This window comes from Phodopus roborovskii, unplaced genomic scaffold (assembly GCF_943737965.1).
Source record: "Phodopus roborovskii unplaced genomic scaffold, PHOROB, whole genome shotgun sequence".
In the NCBI taxonomy this organism is placed as follows: domain Eukaryota; kingdom Metazoa; phylum Chordata; class Mammalia; order Rodentia; family Cricetidae; genus Phodopus; species Phodopus roborovskii.
The window spans coordinates 28,416,987-28,436,251 of NW_026126434.1; the positions used below are offsets into that span (position 1 = coordinate 28,416,987).

General features: G+C 51.3%; 1 protein-coding gene across 3 annotated transcripts in view; it reads left to right on the top strand.

Annotated features, from left to right (window-relative positions):
* The window catches only part of Grm4 (glutamate metabotropic receptor 4), a 79,554-nt gene extending 73,347 nt beyond the window's left edge, over window positions 1–6,207 (top strand). For all 3 annotated transcript variants that reach the window (XM_051187175.1, XM_051187177.1, XM_051187176.1), the window contains 2 exons: window positions 1,277–1,523; window positions 5,952–6,207. In XM_051187175.1, coding sequence (XP_051043132.1) covers window positions 1,277–1,523; window positions 5,952–6,001 — 297 coding nt within the window. In that variant the 3' untranslated portion in view covers window positions 6,002–6,207. The remainder of the gene's footprint in view (window positions 1–1,276; window positions 1,524–5,951) is intronic.
* The last annotated feature ends 13,058 nt before the right edge of the window (window positions 6,208–19,265 follow it).

Consider the following 19,265-nt stretch of genomic DNA (forward strand, 5'->3'; position numbering starts at 1 on the left):
TCGGTCTCTCTCTCTCTCTCTCTCTCTCTCTCTCTCTCTCTCTCTCTCTCTCTCTCTCTCTCTGTCATCTTCCCCATGAGGGCAGGTACAGGCAGAGGCATACTCCTCTGTTGTGTGCCATTGCAGTGTGTGGCCCCATACCCGAGGAAGATGGTGGCTTGAGAAATTCCTTTTGGCCTCACCAGGGGGTGTCATCCCTGGGAGTTCCTCCTGTGTGTCTTGGCAGGGAGCGCATCAGGGTCTGCAGCTGTTAGGCCACAACATGGTTGTCAAGGCCCTTTTACGTCACCCTCCCTAGTGGGTTTCTGCCTTCAGATGTTGGTATGCAGCTCCATCCTGGATCCCTGCTCTCCCATCCTGGATCCCTCTGCTCTGGGACATTTCCCATATCCTCCATGGGGCCCAGCTGAGCTGAGAGGGGCAGCCAGGGCCTGGATCACCTGTTAGAAAGAAGGAAGTGGGAGAGGACCTGGGCGGGGCTGTGGCAATCTCTGGGCTCTGTTTGGAGAGCTTCTGCCATTGAAGAATGGATTATCCGACACCCAGATTAATGGGCTTTCATTTTGCTAAACATCTGTCACCGTTAGTGCTGGCGAGCGAGCATGAAATGAGCTTTGACAGTGTTGCTGCCACAGCCGCCTTCCGCTGGGTGTCGTGGGTCCCTTGCTAGGGCCTGTTCCACATGGGTGGCACATGGTAGATGGTCACTGGATGAGGGGCTGCTGGGAATCATTCCAAGGCACTAGTGGGTGTTCATGTCACCCACAGCAGCCCTGTGCAGGGCTGCTCCTATGAAGGCCAGCGCTGGTCCCCAAGAGCTTCGCAGGAGACATTTCTCCAGGTTGGATGTAGGGGGTGTTCCACCGGCTTCCCACACCCTCAACACTATTAACCCTGCCCTCACTCGCCACAGCCCTGTGAGGTAGGTACTGTAGTTTTCAGGACTGTGTTGTACATAAGGAAACTGAGACACAAGGAATGGCCTGTTCAAGTTCACATGCTAATCCCAGGAATTCTGAAGTCCCAGCTACATATGTTGACTTCCTCCTGTCGGAAGCCACCGGGTGCAGAGTGGGCTATCCCAGCTACATCTGTTCCTAGAAGAGTGCTGGCCAGGCCAGGGCCCTCTAGGAAGAGAGGTAGTGGAGCTGAGTGGGTTGGATAAAGCTGGAGCAGGGCAGGGTCAAGACCAGGTGGGTGGGGTCTTGGCAGAGTGGGGCAGGACGTCGTGGCATGAAGTGGTGCAGCTCTGACCCCCACCTGCGGCCACCCACAGCTGTACATCCAGACGACCACACTGACGGTCTCCGTGAGTCTGAGTGCCTCTGTGTCCCTGGGAATGCTCTACATGCCCAAAGTCTACATCATCCTCTTCCACCCGGAGCAGAATGTGCCCAAGCGTAAGCGCAGCCTCAAAGCCGTGGTCACTGCAGCCACCATGTCCAACAAGTTCACGCAGAAGGGCAACTTCAGGCCCAATGGGGAAGCCAAGTCAGAGCTGTGTGAGAACCTGGAGATCCCAGGTGAGTGCATAGCCTCTTCCTTTGCCTCCCAGCCCCATCCAACCCCTTTCTTACACAGGCAGCTGCAGGCCTCATCACTACCTGCCCTCTGGTAACTACTAGGGGACAGCAGGTTGCAGGTGAGCACGGTTGTCCTGTCCAGCATTTCCTGGTGGCTTTAGAGAATTTCAGGGGCTCCCTGTAGATGGACATATCCTGCTATGCCAGCTGTCCTGGCTCCTGCTGATACCTTACCATATCCTTGTTCTGGCAGCATCTCTCAGTCCCTCTGTGAAGAAGGGGCTGCCATAGAGGCCCAGTTCCCAGAGTAACCCAGAAGGGATCTTTAGCTTTGTTTCTTATGGGGTCTGAAAGATGGGGATGGAGGACACAGCCATTCTGGGACAGGTGGGTGAGGATGGAGTGGGTGGGACTTTGACTGATGTCCCCATGGAACAGCATCTTCTTAGGGGCTTGTCAGAGGTCTCAACAGAGAGGATCCTGAGCTGAGGGCAGCATACAGAGCCAGTTAATGGCAGCAGGGACAAGCTCAACCTGGGCTTGATCCCTAGAGGAAGTTGAGGCTGGTCTCAACATGGTGTCTTTTCTTGTGCTATGGTTTCCCTGTCTCTGGGGTCTCCATTCTCTACGTGGGAGTAATATATCTGACTTCTGATATGTCCCCCACCTTGTGTTAACAGTTTTCCCCCACATCTTACTTACCTATTCTTGCTTCTCCCTCTATAACATCACGGAACCCCTGCCTTCTGATCCTGGCCCTCCCTTCAGGCACTGCCTTAGATGTTCTGTTGAGGATTCTCAATGCAGCTGCATCTATATTGCTGGGCTGAGCATGGGGGCCCCTTGCTCCTTCCTATGGACATTTGCCCATTCTTGCCCTATCCCTTCGAAGCCCTGTATATTAGTACAGAAGCAGCTTTGCCTACAGATCCATACACAACTGGACAGACACTCCCATGCACATGTACACATGCATTCACACACATGCACAAGCTGTCTACCAAGATCAGGGGGGTGACACTATGACACTCATCAATCACAGGGAATCACAGGTTGAGGGTCTGCACAGAGTTCTGATGGCCCCACTGAGTCAGTCCCTTTGCCCTGCTCAGGCAGATCACAAGGCCATAAAAAGAAGTATGGTAGATAGGGGAAGCCAAGTCCCCAACACTGCTCCTGCATAGGACGACCCAGTACCCGCTGCAGCTAGGCCAGAGGTGGCAGCTCCTTTTGTCCCCTGTCTCTCTCATTGACAGGGCTGCACAATGATCAATTCTAGGGACAGCCCAGATGAGAGGGTGTGAGAGGGAGGAGTGGGAGGTGTCACTTCCATGGAACAGGGACATTTTTCACCCTGTCAAGTTCTGGCCACATATCTTTAAACAAACAACAGAATAAATAATTTAGAACCCTGATTACAGGCAGATTGGCGCAGAATCGCAGGGCGACAAGTGATGGCTGTTAGCCTTGTGCCTTGAGCTGTCTTGCAAATGCTGTATGGTTGGCTGGTGGCTGAGAAGCCTGGGGAGGGCTCTGCCACACCTTCATGCCTTCACCCACAGAGAGGGGACTTCTGCAGTGCCAAGTGCCCACCCTGGCCTTGCTGCCAGAGCATCTTTCTGTCCAGTGTCTTAGAACCGAGGGTTTCATCTGCTACTGGCCCGAATGCCAGCCGCTGTGTTTGTTGTCACCTGGTTTACAGGTGGAGAGCCACTGTTCCTGCTTGAGGAGGATTAGTTTGTTAGCAGGACATGTGGCAGTTGCTGACACAGCATGGCCTGAGGTATGCATTCCCCTGTAAGGGGTTAGCTCCCACCATGGCAGAGGTTTCTTTCTACCTCCATGCCCTGAGCCACTGGAGGGTCCTGCAGCTGGGAAAGAGACTTCATCAGTTTGCACAGGGATGGTGGGGTCTGGGGAACTGGTTCATGGCAGCTGGGAGTGCTAGAAGGACCATCCATTGTGGCTCTGCCAGGTCAATGGAGTTTAGGTGGAAGTGTTGAAAGTTTTGGCAGTCCTTTGGGAAAAGAATTCTATGCACCTTGTAAGGGCTGCATTGCTTTCTTATTCTAACTATAGGGTAGAGGGACAGACTTAGCAGAAAGAGGAGGGAACCACCAGGGGTTACCCAGGAGGGAGGAAGCTCCCTCTACCCGAATGAACCCTACATGTATCTCATCCAGCACACCCACCATTCTGCATTCCAGCCTCTTCTCCTGTGTTTGCCCAGGCCATCCCAGGCCCTATGCTTCCCAGTTCTGTCTCATCGTCCTCAGTCCTCTTGGCTATATAGCTCCATGGAGAGATTCAGGGATGCTTTGCTGCTCTTATCTTTCCCTGGATGCTAGGGCACATTCCCTTCCATTGCAACCAGCTTCTGCTTGATACTTCTTCAGACAGGGAGCCCACTATCATTTATAGTCACTTGTCCCACCCTCACCCCTGGCCAGGAGAAAGTTATTTAGCTGAACTGAACTCTGGTCTTGGTATCTCCTGAGGTCCCAGAAGAAAGACTAAGATGCTCAAATCAGGCAGATGCTTTTCTCTCTCGGATGTCAAAGAAGACGAAAAGGTGGGAAGGAGTAAGGTGTGGGCCCAGGTTCCTTCCATCTTGTTTCTCTGTTGGTTTCTCAAGGATTGGGGCTGGCTCTATCCAGTATCTGTTCTGCTCATGAAACAGAAAAGGGAGGGCAGAAGTGCAGGGGAAACAACCATTTTACTCAAACTGTGGTGGAAGTTGCACATCATCTGCCCTAGTTTGCCTTTCTATTGCTGTGATATACACCATGACCAAAAGCCGCTTGGGGCTGGTAGGGAAAGTATTTATTTCATCCTGAAGGTTATAGTCCATCACTGAGCTACATCAGGAACACAAGGCAGGAGCTTGAAGCAGAAACCACAGAGGAAAGCTACTTACTTCCTTGTTCTCTGGCTCATGCTTTGCTAGCCTTTTAATATAGTACAAAGCCACCTTCCTGAAGAGAGTGTAGCCTACAGTGGGATGGCCCTTCCACAGCAATCATTAAGACAGTTCCTCACAGACATGGCCATGGGCCAATCTGATCTGGCTGATCCCCCCACTGGGGCTCCTTCAAATGTCTGTAGGTTGTGCCAAGTTGATAACTGACCCTAACTAGGACACCATCCCTCCCTTGGATTTAATTAACAAGATTTACTATGGAGCCTGCTCAGCTGCAAGAGAGGCCAGGAAACATTTTCCTTAACTTGGCAGCCACGTGTCCAGTGTAACAGGGATCTGAGAGACAGCTGGTTAACCTCCATGCTGCCTTGCCCTGTCTCCTCTTTCCTAGGTCACATGTCCCTGGCCCATCCCCATGGGTGTGCCTCCTTCTCAGAGCTGAGAGTCCCAAGGGGAACCGAGCAGCTCCAAAATGAGGAGAGCATTTTTTTTCCATCCAGCCTCTTTCCACCCCACACCAGGCACCCTATCACTGCCACTGATGGAGATCCCCAGACCTCTCAAGGCAGGACAAACCAAGGGTGTGGCCAGCTTCCTCATGCCTCTGGTCTTGGTTCACTAACAGTAAAGGCAGCCCTCCTTGGTCTTACTGGACTACCAGAGGGTCTGTACTATGCTGGGGTAGGGGAGACTCACAGCCTCTGAGAACTGGTGCCATCATCTGTCTGGGACCCTAGAGTAGGGTCCTCGAGGGTGCTGTGGCCAGAAAATGAGAGGACCTCAGATATGCCACACCAGTCTCAGCTGGGGTGGAGGACATGATTGAGGACCAGAGTGACAGAGGCAGAGAATGCCTGGCCTGGGGCTCCAGACTGAGGGGACAGGCCACCAGGAACAGACAGGACTGATGCCCCAGTGTCTCCAGGATCAAGGACTTGTGTCTTGCTTGGGCAGAGGGCACTGTGAGCCTACTGCATGTCTCTGTGTTTTGACAAGCAAGGCCCCTCGCTGGCTCCCATTGTTTCCCCTCAGGCCTATTGTACTCCCCCAGGCCACCATTCTAACACACCAAGTGTTTTCTCTTCCAAAATGTCTGGGGCTGAACCTCTGAAGGATTTCCCTGGAGAATATTTTAAGATTTTAGAATTACGTCATACATCCCAAGAACTATTTTAAGGCATGATAAGAGTTAGGTGATAAGGGTTCTATAGTAGGGAGATACTTAGGGAGGGGCTCAAAGATGGGCTCACAGCTGAGTGACATTGTGAGGAGGAGGCATGCTCCAGGTAATGGCTCACCTGAGCAAAGATGTGGTGCTGTGGGAATCCTGTGTGGTATTTAGGGCTGGGGATGGCAAGAGAGGCAGCTTTGGGCCAGGTGTGTCCTGTACCCAGTTGGGGTACTCTGGGCTGGGACCCTGATGGAGTTTTGTGTGGGGAGTGTGTCACAAGGGAAGGAGGCCTTGGAAGAGGCAACTCTGATTCCTGGCTCCCCTGCTCTCTCTCCAGCACTGACAACCAAGCAGACCTACGTCACCTACACCAACCATGCAATCTAGCTGGGCCGAGAAGCCACGCAGGTGGGAGAGTCACAGCCTCTGAGGATGGTGCATCGGGCCAGGGCCATTCCTGAGGGCCCTGCTGATGTCCTGCCTGCCCCATGGGCATCCACGAATGTGGCTTGGTGCTGAGGACAGTAGAACTTCCGGCCATCACTGCTGGGCAAGTGGTGGTGGGCAACCAGAGGAGGCTGGATGGCTGGGGCAGTTCCAGATTGTGCCACACAGGCTTTCCTTCTGGATCCATGTCATGCCCAGCCCCAGAGCACAGGGGCTTGGTCTCAAGATCCCAGCCTGGTTTTTCTCCCTCCTTCTGCCCCTGTCTGTCCTGTTGGTGACCTGGTTGGTCCTTACCTGTCTTTGCATTCTCCTCTGTCTCCTGTTCTGCATGTGTTGTCTGTTTGGGCTCTCTGCTTCTGGGTTTTCCTTTCTGCCCCTGCCATCCTCTGCCATCGTCTGCTTCCCTGACCACACCCATTCCATGTCACTTCTCATACACTTTCCTTTTCTGTCCCATTGCTTCCGCCCTCTTCCAGTCTTTGTTCCCTTTACCCCATACAACTCTTACATGTTGCAAAAGAGAAAAAAAGGGGGGGATCAAAACATAAAAACGCCCAAACAAAAACTAATATTGAGTGTGTTGCAAAGTTCAGCGTCCTCCTGGTGGCCTGTGTGTACCTGTGGCCTGCAGCCTGCTAGCCCACCCTACCCGTCTGCCGTGTGTCCTGCCCGCCTGCCCACCTTGCCCTTTCTGCCAACAACACGGAGTTCAGTGCCTGGGTGTTTGGTGATGGTCCCTGATGTGTAGCATGACTGTTTTATACTGAGAACATTTCTAATAAAGATAAACAAGTGGTTTTGCACCTGGCCTGTGTGTCCACTGAGGGCCTCACGCTCAGCCACAACTGATGGCCAGGGGGCAGAAGGGCAGAAACTTCAGAAGGCTGCTGGGGGTGGGACTTGGTGGTGGCTTTAGACCTGGGCTGATATCTCATGTAAAGAGAGCAGGACACTGCAGAATATTCCAGCCCCAATAGGGACTGGAGATGGCTTGGTGGTTACAGGGTCTTGCAGAAGACCTGTTTGGTTCCCAGCATCCACATCAGGCAAAGTTCCTTGCTTCAGGAGATCTACTGCCCTCTTCTGGAGTTCTTGGGTACCTGCACTCACCTATGTACATATCTACACACATGTAATTAAGAATGAAAAAGGTCTTTCAAGAAAGAAGTAAGCACATAGGGGGTTATTTTACCAGTGACATTTCTCCTGGCCCCTGCTTCCTTCGGCCAAGGGCATGCGTCCCTTACAGAATTTGGTTCAGGGCACCAAGGTCCCCAGATCCAGCCTTGCTTCTCTGTCTCCAGGTGCTAAGGTGCATGGAACCCAAGAGTTGGCACATGGTGCTATAGGGGTGTGACTCTCTGTGGGTCTGTGTGTTGTGTATATATCCAGCTCCTCTGTGCATGGATCTTTGTTGTATGTGTGTGTGTGTCTACACCAGACCCATCTGTCGTAGGCTAGTGGCAAGTGTGTATAGCGTGTGTACAAGGGCAGCCGGCTCTCTTGATGGGTTGGGAGGCAGGCAGGGGGCATGGCTCAGAGCTGGGCTCTGATGGGAGAAAATTACAGAGTTGGTGACACAATGAGGTCACAGCTGGCAGTGGAACCCACCCTGGTTCTTGGCACCGCCCTTTCCCCAAGTCTCGCACCCTATAGCTAGATGACAGGGACATGGAGCCCATAGCCAAAGGGACATAGAGGCCCTGGCAAGGAAACACCGGGGACCAGTGTGAGACATGCAGACCAGGTCACTGTGAACTGTGCTGCACCAATTGAGGTCCCTGACCCCGTGAACCAGCCCTTACTCCTGGGACCAGCTGTGTTCAGCCCCTCCCTCCCATCACCAGGTCTGCGGCTGGCACCCTGCACCTGGTAGTTGAGAGGGAAGAGCTAGAATGAATGCTGTCTCCCTCTAGCTGTCTGCTAGCATGGTCCTGACAACTCTCAGATTAGGTCCTGCCCAGCACTGTGCTGGCATGGGGCTGGGTCAGGCAAACCTAGAGCACTAGGTCACAGGCGATTTCCCAAAGCTTTTGGGTAAGCAGGTGTATGGGAGGAGGATTGAATTCGGAGGAAGAAAGACATCTTCTGGGGGGATTCCTACAGTACCCTAGCCTGGGCACTTTGCCCCTTCTCAGCGCTGAGGCTCAAGGCTAGGCAGGTAGAAGACCTGGCCCAGAGCTACAAAGCCAGCTTGGCCCATTCTCATGTGTGGTAACCTCACCCTTGTTCTACGATGGAATCAGTACCCAACGGAGGCCCTGCCTCTCCTTTCCTCTCCCAGTCAGGAGGGGAGACACAGGCCGAGGAAACCTACATGCAGGGGAGTCAGACTAAACCCTGAAATGTTGGTTCCTAAGGTTGTGATGGCCATAGTGTTTAGTGGGGAAGCTGTGGGCTATGTGCATTCTGAACCCTTGATCCCAGAGTGTAGGCACAGAAAACTGCGGGTTCGTGGGCCTGAGGCTGGCAGGAGTGACCTGCAGGACAGGCTGCCCAGCTATATGGGTCCTGTGTTAACTGCCTGGAAGGCACAGTCAGGTAAGGGGATGGAAATGCTGGTGTGACCTGCTCTGAGAAGGTGAGGGGAAGCTCTTCCTGGGCCAGCTGGCAGCTCCCATCCTAAATTATAAACGAAATGTTATAATTTCCTATGGTACTGGGGACGGTATGGTATCTCAGGCCACCAGGCAAGCACTCTACCACTGAGTTCCACCCCAGGATCCTCCTCTCCTTTTATTCTTCTGTTCTGAGATAGCTTTCTCTACATTGGCTCTACACTGAACCTCCAATTCTGTTGCCCAAGCCTCTGGGGTAGCTGAGATAACAGGTCTGTAACCCACCCCACACCCCAACCACACGGTCAGGTCTGTACCCCACCCCATGCCCCAGCCACATGGACAGGTGCCACAGATGCTTAGGATTTTATATTTCAGTAAGACAGGGATTGGAAGACAGGAAGATGGGATCCCTGGAGGGCTTGGAACAATCCCCTGGAATCTCAGTCTTGAGGGGGTTAAGTGGAGGGGGGCACACCCTCCAGTACCCTCTCTGTCCTTGCTTACACAGCATAACCAAGACACTCTACAGACCACAGATCTGCACCAGCCTGGGGAAGCTGCCCGGGGATGTCTGAGGTGGATCCATTGTAGACCAGGCCTTGGGGTTGGTGAAACCAGGGGGACCAGCAGGGCCCACCTGCAAGCTTGTGTACAGTTCACAGACAGGACAGCTGCTCCTGCCTGGACCAGAGCCAAGAGCTGCCAGATGAGACAGACAGACACGTGACACCTGCCCAGTGCCCAGGGAGGCCAGCTGTGGAGTGCCAAACCTGAGACCTAGGCCCTTCAACTCCAGAAATGACTCTGCTGAAGGCCTGAAACCTGTATTCCCAGCAACTTCTCAGAATAGGAGGCAGGAGGACCTGGGGCCCAGATCCAGGACAGAGGGGACACCAATTAGCACTGTGCCAGTTGTCCCTGGACAGCATGAAGGAATCTAGAGGAAGGGCCTGAGCCCACTTGTCATGAGGGTCCCCCACTTTTTCCTCCCAGTCTTAGGGTTCAGATGTCCACTGAGATTCCAGGGTAGACTCAGGCGCTTCTCTGGTTTCCCTCAGCCATCTGTACTGACCTGGCCCATCCCCTACGCCTCAGCCCCAGCCCTCTGAGCACCATGGGGCCCGTTCCCCAGACAGCTCTGTGTGCTGGAAAGCACACACACCAGGATCTCGCTTCAGTTGGCAAAAGTAGCAATTAACATCTAATGAGCCTTCTTGCTTTATTTTTAGGTAACCTCTGAGGCCCTGCCCGTGGAATTCAGACCGCCATTGCTGGCACATAATTAAAGCATGTCACCATAATTTGCCTTTTTTTTTCTTTCAAAGCCCATAATTATGTTTTTATTGCAAGTGAAGGGGGGAAAGAAGGGGAAAAGGAAACAAAGGGAGGCAGGGTTGGGGCAGGACCAGGGCTTGGCTTCCTTAGCCAGGCGGAGCCCTCCCTGACTTCTGGGTGCCACTGCCCCCAGAACACCCTGAGCTTCCCCAGGAACTCCCTGCCCTTAGCCCTTCCTGATGGCTTCTGCCAGCCACTTCTTCCCCCTTTCCTCAAACGCAGGCTTGCTTCTGATCTTTTTCAGCCCGCCCAGGGGAGAGCAGAAACGTCTGTGTCCGAGCCAGTGATTCTTGAGTTGAGAGTGGGCACGTGGGAGTTCCTGCCATGCTTCTTCCACAGATGTTGGAAATTTTCAATAATAAAAAGTTAAATCAAACTCTGCTTTGAGGAAGGAGCCTACTGACTGCTCTGGGCTGCTCTCGCTCTGTGTGGTGAGGGGCTGTCTTTTTCCATCATGAACTAGTGCTACTAAGTTGGGGTGGGTGACTCTTCCTTATGGGACCGCCTGAAACAAGATGCTCCCATCCCCCACATGACTTCTCAAATGCTGGCTTTGGTGCCCCCACTCTGAAGCCCATTCACCCAGAACACACTGATCATCCAACAACTGTGCTGGAATCAAGCATGGAGACAGCAGCTTGGACAGGGGCAACCAAGAGGTATGTTTTCGAGCATCCCAGGGACCCTGCTAAGGAGTTCCATGGGGGTAGGACTGGAGAGCTGGGGAAAGCTGGGGACAGTAGCACACATTGTCTAGTCCCTTCCCAGGGTGACAGGCACCTTGTGTGTCAGGAGACCTGGGTTCCAGATCTCTGCCACAGACTTTGCTGTGTGTCCCTGGACAAGTTGCTTTCACTCTCTGGGCTCCTTTCTTTGCCCTTAAGACCATGGTGGGTTTGTGAGCGCAAAGCTGAGTGAGCATATAGGATTCCTGCTCTGGTGGAAAGGGAACAGTACAGAGGAGAGGCTTTGGGAATAGTTGCTATGGCAACTGTGCCCTAATAAAGGGCAGGGAGGAGCCTAGTATGCAAATTAGATCATCCTTCCTCTTCCCCAGCTTTGTTGGGCTCCCTCAGAAGGGGCCTTTATAGTGTGAGGGAGCAGTAGAAGGGGATGGAAGAAGGGATGGGTTAGCCTCAAGAGGCCCAGAGGAGGTCTGTTCATGGTGCTTTTCCATTTGGCTGTGGAGGCTGAGCTGGACCGGGCTGCTGGGACCATCCCCTTTCCCATCACATACAGGAATAGGACTGAGGTCTCGGAATCCCTGAGGGTGAGCAGTTCTGGGAGCCTCTGAGCCCTCAGCTCTTGAGAAAGGGAGGGAAGTGGCCACCTGTGAACTCCAGCCACATGGAGTACCCTGACCTCTCTGAAATCCATGTTCTGTTTGAGACAAGGTGTGATGGTTTTAACTGTCAACTCGAAACACCCTGGAACAATGGGGGAGTATCTCAGTAAAAGAGTCTGGAGCAGACAGGCCTGTGTGCATAGCTGTTGGGGGGGGAGGCTAGATTGCCTCATTGGCATGAGACCAGCCTGCAATTGGGTAGTACCGGTCGCTAGTTTTGGACCTGGTTTTAGACAGTATGGAGTAGATGAGAAAGGTGGCTGAGCAAGGCACAGTGCCTATGTGTCTCCATGCTTGGCTGATCTTGACCCCCTAGAGCAGCAACTGGTGCAGGGCAGACCCTGCTCCTCCCCTTCCCCACTTCAGGCCTGGCTCCATGCCCTCCATTCTGCCCAGCCATGTCACAGCTCCCTGGCCAGCTCCTATCTTGGCGGCCCCCCCAAAACCCAGCCTTTGCTTTCACTCTGCACAGAGCTCCCTCGTTGTGAATGGCAGTGTCTCTAAGGAGTGACCCGCCCTCTGCAGCCATCCTTGTCTGGTCTGTCATGTCTGCCTGGTTTTTGTTTTGCTTTGTTTTGTTTTAGGACAGGTTTTCTCTGAGGAGCCCTGGCTGTCCTGGAACTCACTCTGTCTTGAAGCCTCTGCCTCTGCTGGGATTAAAAGCGTGAACCACCAACGCCTGGCTTTGCCCTGGGCCTGTGTTCCTTACCACTGGTGGTGCACCCCTCTTTTTGAACAGTTTGATGGTATGCCATGGGGCAGCATAGTGTTTCTGTTTTCTGAGTTTCTAGGACATGTTAAAATAAACTTTACGGAGTGTGCACTCGTGTGGAGATCGTAGGACAACTGTGCAGTCGTTTTTCTCTACCCACCTTCATGCGGTTTCTGGGATCAAACTCAGGTTGCCAGTTTGCACAGCAAGCTCCTTTATCCCATGAGCCAGCCAATTGCCAGCCCAATTTCTGGGTTTTTATAGCTGCCATTATACTTGAAAAGTCTGGGGACGTTATTTCTTCGAAAACGTTTTCCTTGCCTCTTTCATGTCCTCTGCTCTGGAGACTTCTGTCACACATGTACCCCAGGTTATGATTGCCCTCCAGCTCTATAGTGCTTCTTTTAATTTTTTTCTTTTTATTGTATTTTATTTACTTTGGGGGGTTCTTGTGAAGATGAGAGGACAGTGGATGGGAGTCTGCTCTATACTTCTAATACGCGGGTTTCAGGATCAAACTCAGGTGTTTAATCTTGGCAAGAACCTTTACCCCCAGAGTCATCTTGATGGCCTCCTCTTTTTGATTCTTGTTTCTTCTGTCTTTCTGTGTTTAGTCTGTCAGTTAGTTTGTCTGTTTATCTATTATCTCAGACAAAGTCTCACATAGCCCAGGCTGGACTCCTACTCATTATGTAGCCAAGGATAACCTTGAACTCCTCATCCTTAGGCATGTCGAACCGCAACTGATTTCCTTTTGTCATTCATGCCGTTGTCTTCGGGATCATTAACTTCTGTGTTTTGGCTCCTGCTCTGCTGTGGACCATACCCAGCACACCAACAGCTTCAGCACAGGAACATCCCCACTCAGGAGCTTGGTGGATCCTTCTAGTGTCTTCTGTGGCTCTAGTTACAGATTCAGCTCTCTGGCCCTCTTGAACACATGAGTATGATGATGAGACTGTTTGGCTGTCCTTGGGATCTTTGCTGTCAGCTCACTCCAGGTTTGTCTCTCATCATGGCCAAGCCTTCCCTCCCTTTATCTCTCAAAGCCAGACATGACCCCTGATCCAGGCTCCAGACACAGTGGATAGCCCTCTCTGGCACCAGGTATTTTTGTCTACAAAGGAGTCATCTGACTTTATGATATGAGCTGTTACTTGGAAACAGCCAGATGCTTTCAAGTCTGGCTTCAGAACTCCAGAAGATGCTGGGAGTGGCAGTCTGCCCAGGGTTCTCTGCACTCATAGGGAAGCCAGGCTTTGTTCCTGTTCCAGGGTGCCCACATGCTGGAATAGTCCCCGGAGGCCCATGTGAACTACAAGGAGTTGAGCCCAAGGTCATGTTGAGGGGCCCAGCTTTTCTCTGCTTTTCTCCTGGACGCTGACTCTGTGTTCTCCCCCCCTAACCCTCCAGGCCTGTGGTCTCACTGGGTTCTAGCAAGGTTTCTGTGGCCTGGAGTGTCCCTGAGCACCCCTTGGGACCATTGTAAGCTCTGCAGCTTTGTCCTTCTCAGGCTGCTTGTGTGTAACTTAAAATCTACAGAGCTATGGCTTCATGTATTTCATGCCCTCCCTCATTTAGTTATTTCAGAAAGGCAGTCTGTGGTCCCTTGTTAGGAACTGAATATGTGTCCAGACAAGCCTCTGCTAGGTCATGAGTTTGAAGTCAGCCTCAGCTATGTGAGATAATATGTAGCTCTCAAAAACTGAAACCAAAAGTCTGGAGAGATGGCTTGGCAGTTAAGAGCTATACTGCTTTCAGAAGACCTGAGTTTAGTTCCAAGGGCCTTTGTCAAGCAGGTCACAACTGCCTGTGACTCCAGTTCCAGGGGATCTGAGGTACCCTCACATTTACACACATGTACACACATAAATAAAAACATTAAAATCTTTTTTTTTTTTAAAGGAATGGGGGCTGAAGAGATGGCTCAGTGGTTAAGAGCACTGACTGTTCTTCCAGAGGACCTGTGTTTGATTCCCAGTACCCACATGTCAGCTCACAACTGTCTGTAACTCCAGTTATATGGGGTCTGATGCCTTCTTCTGGACTCAGAGGGCACCAGGCATACACATGGTACACAGATAAACATGTAGCTAAAACATCCATACATGTAAAATAATAAAATAATTGTTTAAATTTTTAACAAAGGAAGATTTATCTCCATGTCCAAACTGTATGCATATTTACTTAAAATGCCATGTTTAAAATGTTTAAAAGCTTGAATAAGGCATCTCTGAGGAAAGTTGGGTAAATTAATTACTTGTCTTCTTGCTCTGATAAAATAAGTGATTGTCTTAGTTACTGCTCTATTTCTGTGAAGAGAAACCATGACCAAGACAACTCGTAAAGAGAAATCATTTAATTTGGAGCTTGCTTATCATATTAGAGGCTTAACCTGTGATCATTATGGTGGGGAGCAGACAGGCATATCACTGGAGCAGTAGTCAGAGTTGCACAGACTGTGATGGTTTAAGTGTAACTGGCCCCCATAAGCACAATTAGGAGGTGTGGCTTTGTTGGAGTGGGTATGAGCTTGATGGAGGAAGTGTGTCACTGTCGGGGTGGGCTTTGAGGTCTTCTATGCTCAAGCTGTGTCCAGTGTCTTGGATCACTTCCTGTTACCTGTGAGTCAAGATGCAGAACTCTCATCTCCTTCTCCAGTACCATGGGTGCACTCTGCCTTGCTTCCTGCCATCATGATAATGGACTGAACCTCTGAACTGTAAGCTGCCACCCCAATTAAATGTTTTCCTTTATAACAGTTTTTGTGATCATAGTGTCTCTTCACAGCAATAGAAACCCTAAGGCACAATCTGATGCCCAGGCAGCAGGAGGAGGTTATGGAGGGGGAGAGAGACTTTGACTGCGTCTGGTGTGGGGTTTTGAAATCTCAAAGGCCACCCTCACTTTTCCAACAAGGCCACACCTCCTAATCCATTCCAAACTGTCTACCAACTGGGGATCAAGCATTCACAAATATGAGTCTATGGGGGCCATTCTCATTCAAACTACTGCACTGACTGAAAGCATTTATGGAAGGGAGGGCTGTTGTGGGATGCTGTAAATATGTATTCCTCTCAGTGGTTAATCATAAAAGCTGTCTGGCCTATGGCAAGGTTAAGTTTAGGCAGAATAATCAAACTGAGGACTCAGATGAGGGGGGCGGAGTCAAGGATGATTCCAGCCCGCTGTGAGACATGTTAGAGCACAGGTAAAGACATGAAATGTGGCAAAACACAGATAGGAATTGTGTTAATGTAAATGTAAGAGTCAGCTAGTAATAAGCTACTGATTGGACATTAATAATTAATACAAGCCTCTGAGTAGTTAGGAGACAAGGTGGGACAGAGAAGCCTCAGTTTACCGAGGTTTTTTTCTGGCTCACAGTTCAGGGTGGAGAATCACGATGGGAGTGTGAGGCTGCACCCCCAGTCTGGCAGCAGAGACAGGAACACTGTTGCGCATCTGGCTTTCTTCTCTCTATTCAGTCTGGGACCCTGGCCCATGGGCTGCTGCCCACATCCTGGGCCTATCTTCTCAGTTAAACTCTCTGGAAATGCTTTCACAATAAACTGAGATGGGTCTCTTAGGTGACCCCAGTTTGATAGAGGCAAATCATCTCTTTAGGCAAATATGAAAAGGAACCAAAAGACTCAGAAATGAAAATAACGTTTAAACTGAAAACCAAATCAAAGGGTTAGACCACATAGTAGATACAGTTGAAGAAATAGCTGGTGAACTGGAAAATAGACCTGAAGAAATCATTAGCCACAATAGAGCATGTGGTATGATAAATAAAAGGTCCCAGAGACTGATATTGAGGCTCAAACTTCAAGCTGAAGTTCAGAAAAGCAAAATAGCCAGCCACTAGCTCCTGCCATTACCTCAGGCTGAATGGGTCGATCCTGCTGCCTCCCCTCAGTGTGGCTGGAGAATAAATGCCTGATATTGAGACCTTGCTCCTGTTTTATACCTCCCTAATTCTGGGATTAAAGGTGTGTGATCCCAGGTGCTCTTTAGGATCAATATTGTGTCAATCTGGGAGGCCTTGGACTCACAAAGATCCATCTACCTCTAATCCTGAGTCCTAGGATTAAAGGTGTGCGCCACCACCTCCTAGCTTCTGGCTGCTGGGACTGAAGGTATGTGCCTGGCTTCTATGGGTTGTGGCTGACTTTGCTTTCTGAATCCTCAGGCAAACTTTAATAAGTCATAAATAATATATCACCACAAGAGCACACAGAAAGAGATGGAGACAAGGGGGTGGCATTAGACAGAGAACAAGGAGTTCTAAGACACAGGGAGAATTGGGAGAGGTCCTATTTAATATATTGGTGAGGAACTTTTCAGAAGTGATTGAAAGAAGACACATTGAGGAGGAGGTGGAGGGATTCTAAGAGTAAATAAGCCCAGAGCCAAAGTCATCACTGTGAGCTACAGAAACACAGGAAGATGTGCTCTCTCTTTAGCAATTTTATTTGTGTGTATGTGTGTGTGCACGCATGTGTGTGAACATGTAGAGGTCAGAGAATAACTAGAAGAGTTGAGCTGATTCTCTTCCTTCACTATGTGGGTCCAGGGATTGAATTCAGGTTGTTAGGTTTAGCTGAAAGCACCTCTACCCACTGAGCCATCTCACTGGCCCCTCAAGAAGGCTATCTTAAAAGTCAGACAACTGAGGCTCACGGTCGGCCTGCCAGGAGGATCAGAAGTTTAAGTTTGTCCTTGGCTACTAGTTCCCAAACCAGTGCACACAAGGTACAATCACCCTGTGCAGAGGCAGGTCACCCACGCAGCACATCCATGCCTCTCTGGACACCAGTGTGGGCTCTGGGGACCAGAGAAAGCCTGAGTCTATCTCCAGGACCTTAGGCTCTGGAAGCCACTGCTGACCAGGGGCTGGATGGTGGGGCTACCTGCCTGTCCCTCAAAGGCTGTGAGGAGAGGGGTGGTGAGGGGGGTAATGGAGGAGAGTAGGGTATGGGGAAAGAAAAGAGGCTTAGAAGGGAACACGAGGACAGAAAACTCAGGGCAATCCTTTAGTCCATCCCCTAAGCATGCACACACACACACACACACACACACACACACACACACACACACACAAATATCCCCCCCCCACATGCACACACAGGCATGGTCCCTGCATGCATACTACCCCCTTCTCCATTCTTGCTATGAGTTTCTCACCAAACAAGGTCCATTAATCGTCTAATAACCGGATTAATTAAGGACGCTGAAAGTAAACAGCAAGAAGGTAATTTGCTCCTGATTACTGTGTAATTGCAGGAGGAGGAACTCATTTGCATATGCAAAGAAGGGTGTAGGCAGAGAGTGACAATGGAGGGAAGGAAGTATGTATCTGACCTTACTGCTTCGGGGCTTCCTTCTGGCTTGGTAGGCCTCAGCCTTAGGCTCCATGGGCAGCTGAGAGGCAGCCTTGTTCCCCGCGGGCAGCAGTCAGCCATCTGGCCCAGGCAGCTCCTCCAGAAGAGGGGAATCTCAAAATATGGATGGGAGAGTCGGGCCTTTCCCTGTCTTGTTGGCCCTGGGCAACAGGTGCCCCAAACCCAGGGCGTTGTGCCACCAGGGCCTGACTGCACATGCACTATGAGACTAAACCTAGTAGCACCGCCTTCTGCAAGCTCTGAAGGAGTAGAGAACCACTTGGGGGTGGAGGGGAGGCAAGCATTTCCCAAAGGCTTTCAGATACTACCTTCCAGGAACTGCTCCCTTTAACTGTGTCCCAGGAACTTGCTTTCTGCTGAGTGGGAAATTTGCTTATTTCTGTAGCAGACTGTCTGCAACTGCTACACTGACCCTGAGGATTGTGGAGGGGGGAACAGGGTGGCCTAGTGGCCCTCCTTGTTCTCTCACAAAGGGGTGCTCAGGCTTGCAGGGGCGTTGCCCATGTTGGGCGTCCTGGACCACTGGGTCTTCCGACGCCAAATTGTTTTCTGATGGCGACGTCTGTCTCTCTTGAACTCAATTTGCGTTTTCAAAGCAGCTAATAGACGCATTAAAAAAATCCATTTTCGCTCGGGATTGAATCTGACTGAGCTGGATCAATCCGTAGAGGCTCCCAACGCCCTTGCACGTAGCCATGGAGACAGTAACGCTGCTCTCTCAAGCCCACTGCAGCCCCTGCTGGGGGTGGGGAGCGTTCAACCCAGGGAGGACCCTAATCCCCCCTCAGAGAGACCCTTGTCCACACCCGTGGCTTGGCTCATCTACAGCTCACATACATCCTCTTCCAAGAGCCCAGGAAGCTCAAGGCTCCCAAGGAAGGTGCGCACATGGGTCAGTGTCCGCGCATGCTCAGCTGGTGCATATACTTTTCTATTGTATTTGAGAAGGGACCGTTGGGCCTGGGTTCAAATCCCTTCTCTGCTTTTGTGGCTGGGGCTTAGGGCAACATCTTTGTAGTTGGGCTCTGTAACCAAAATACTGACACCTCCTTGTAGGGCTGGGAGACCCCACTCGAACTGGCAGAGATCCATACTTCATCTAGGGCTTCTTCGGGGAGACTCCGTTTATATGAACCCCTTAGAGGCTCATCCACTTCATCATTGAACCCTAGGAGGCAGGAAGTTTGCCTGGTGTCTACAGATTCCCAATGTGGGTAGCAGCAGCCCCCTTGTGGAAAGGCAGGTTGAAGTCCGTGATAAAAGAGACTCCTGGGCCAGTAGTCAGGGAGGAGCGAGGCCACAGCAGGCTTCCAGAACCCCTTCTGTGTGAGCGAACTCAGCTGTTTCCACGGGTAGATGGACCTAGGGACTGTCAATCACGGGATCTGAAGGAGAGGCTCTGGTCTGTGGCATTATGGGGGTCAAAAACATCAGGGCTATCCTAGAAATGGAAAATGAACACATGTTGAAGCATGGGTCTTAGGTAGCCCAAGCTGGCCCCAAACTCTCTATGTAGCCACTTAAGACCCCTGATTCTCCTGCTCCCACCTCCCAAGTCTGGGATCACAGGCCTGCACCTCCACTCAAGTTTCTGTGGTGGCAGGAGTGGAGGCCAGGGCTCTGCTGGCACAGCCATCTTGCTGGGCTTTCTGTGGTTGTCTTGACTCTGAGGCCCTTTCTACTTTCATGTGTGTTCCAGTATTTAGGTTCCCCCTCAACTTGTTATGCCTCTTCCTCATATAGCCCGGGCGTCAGAGCAGGCCATCCAGCCTACACCGGATGCTGGGGCATACAGACACTTTAGTTTCTGTTTAGGTTTTTGTGGCACAGGGCCTCAAGACTT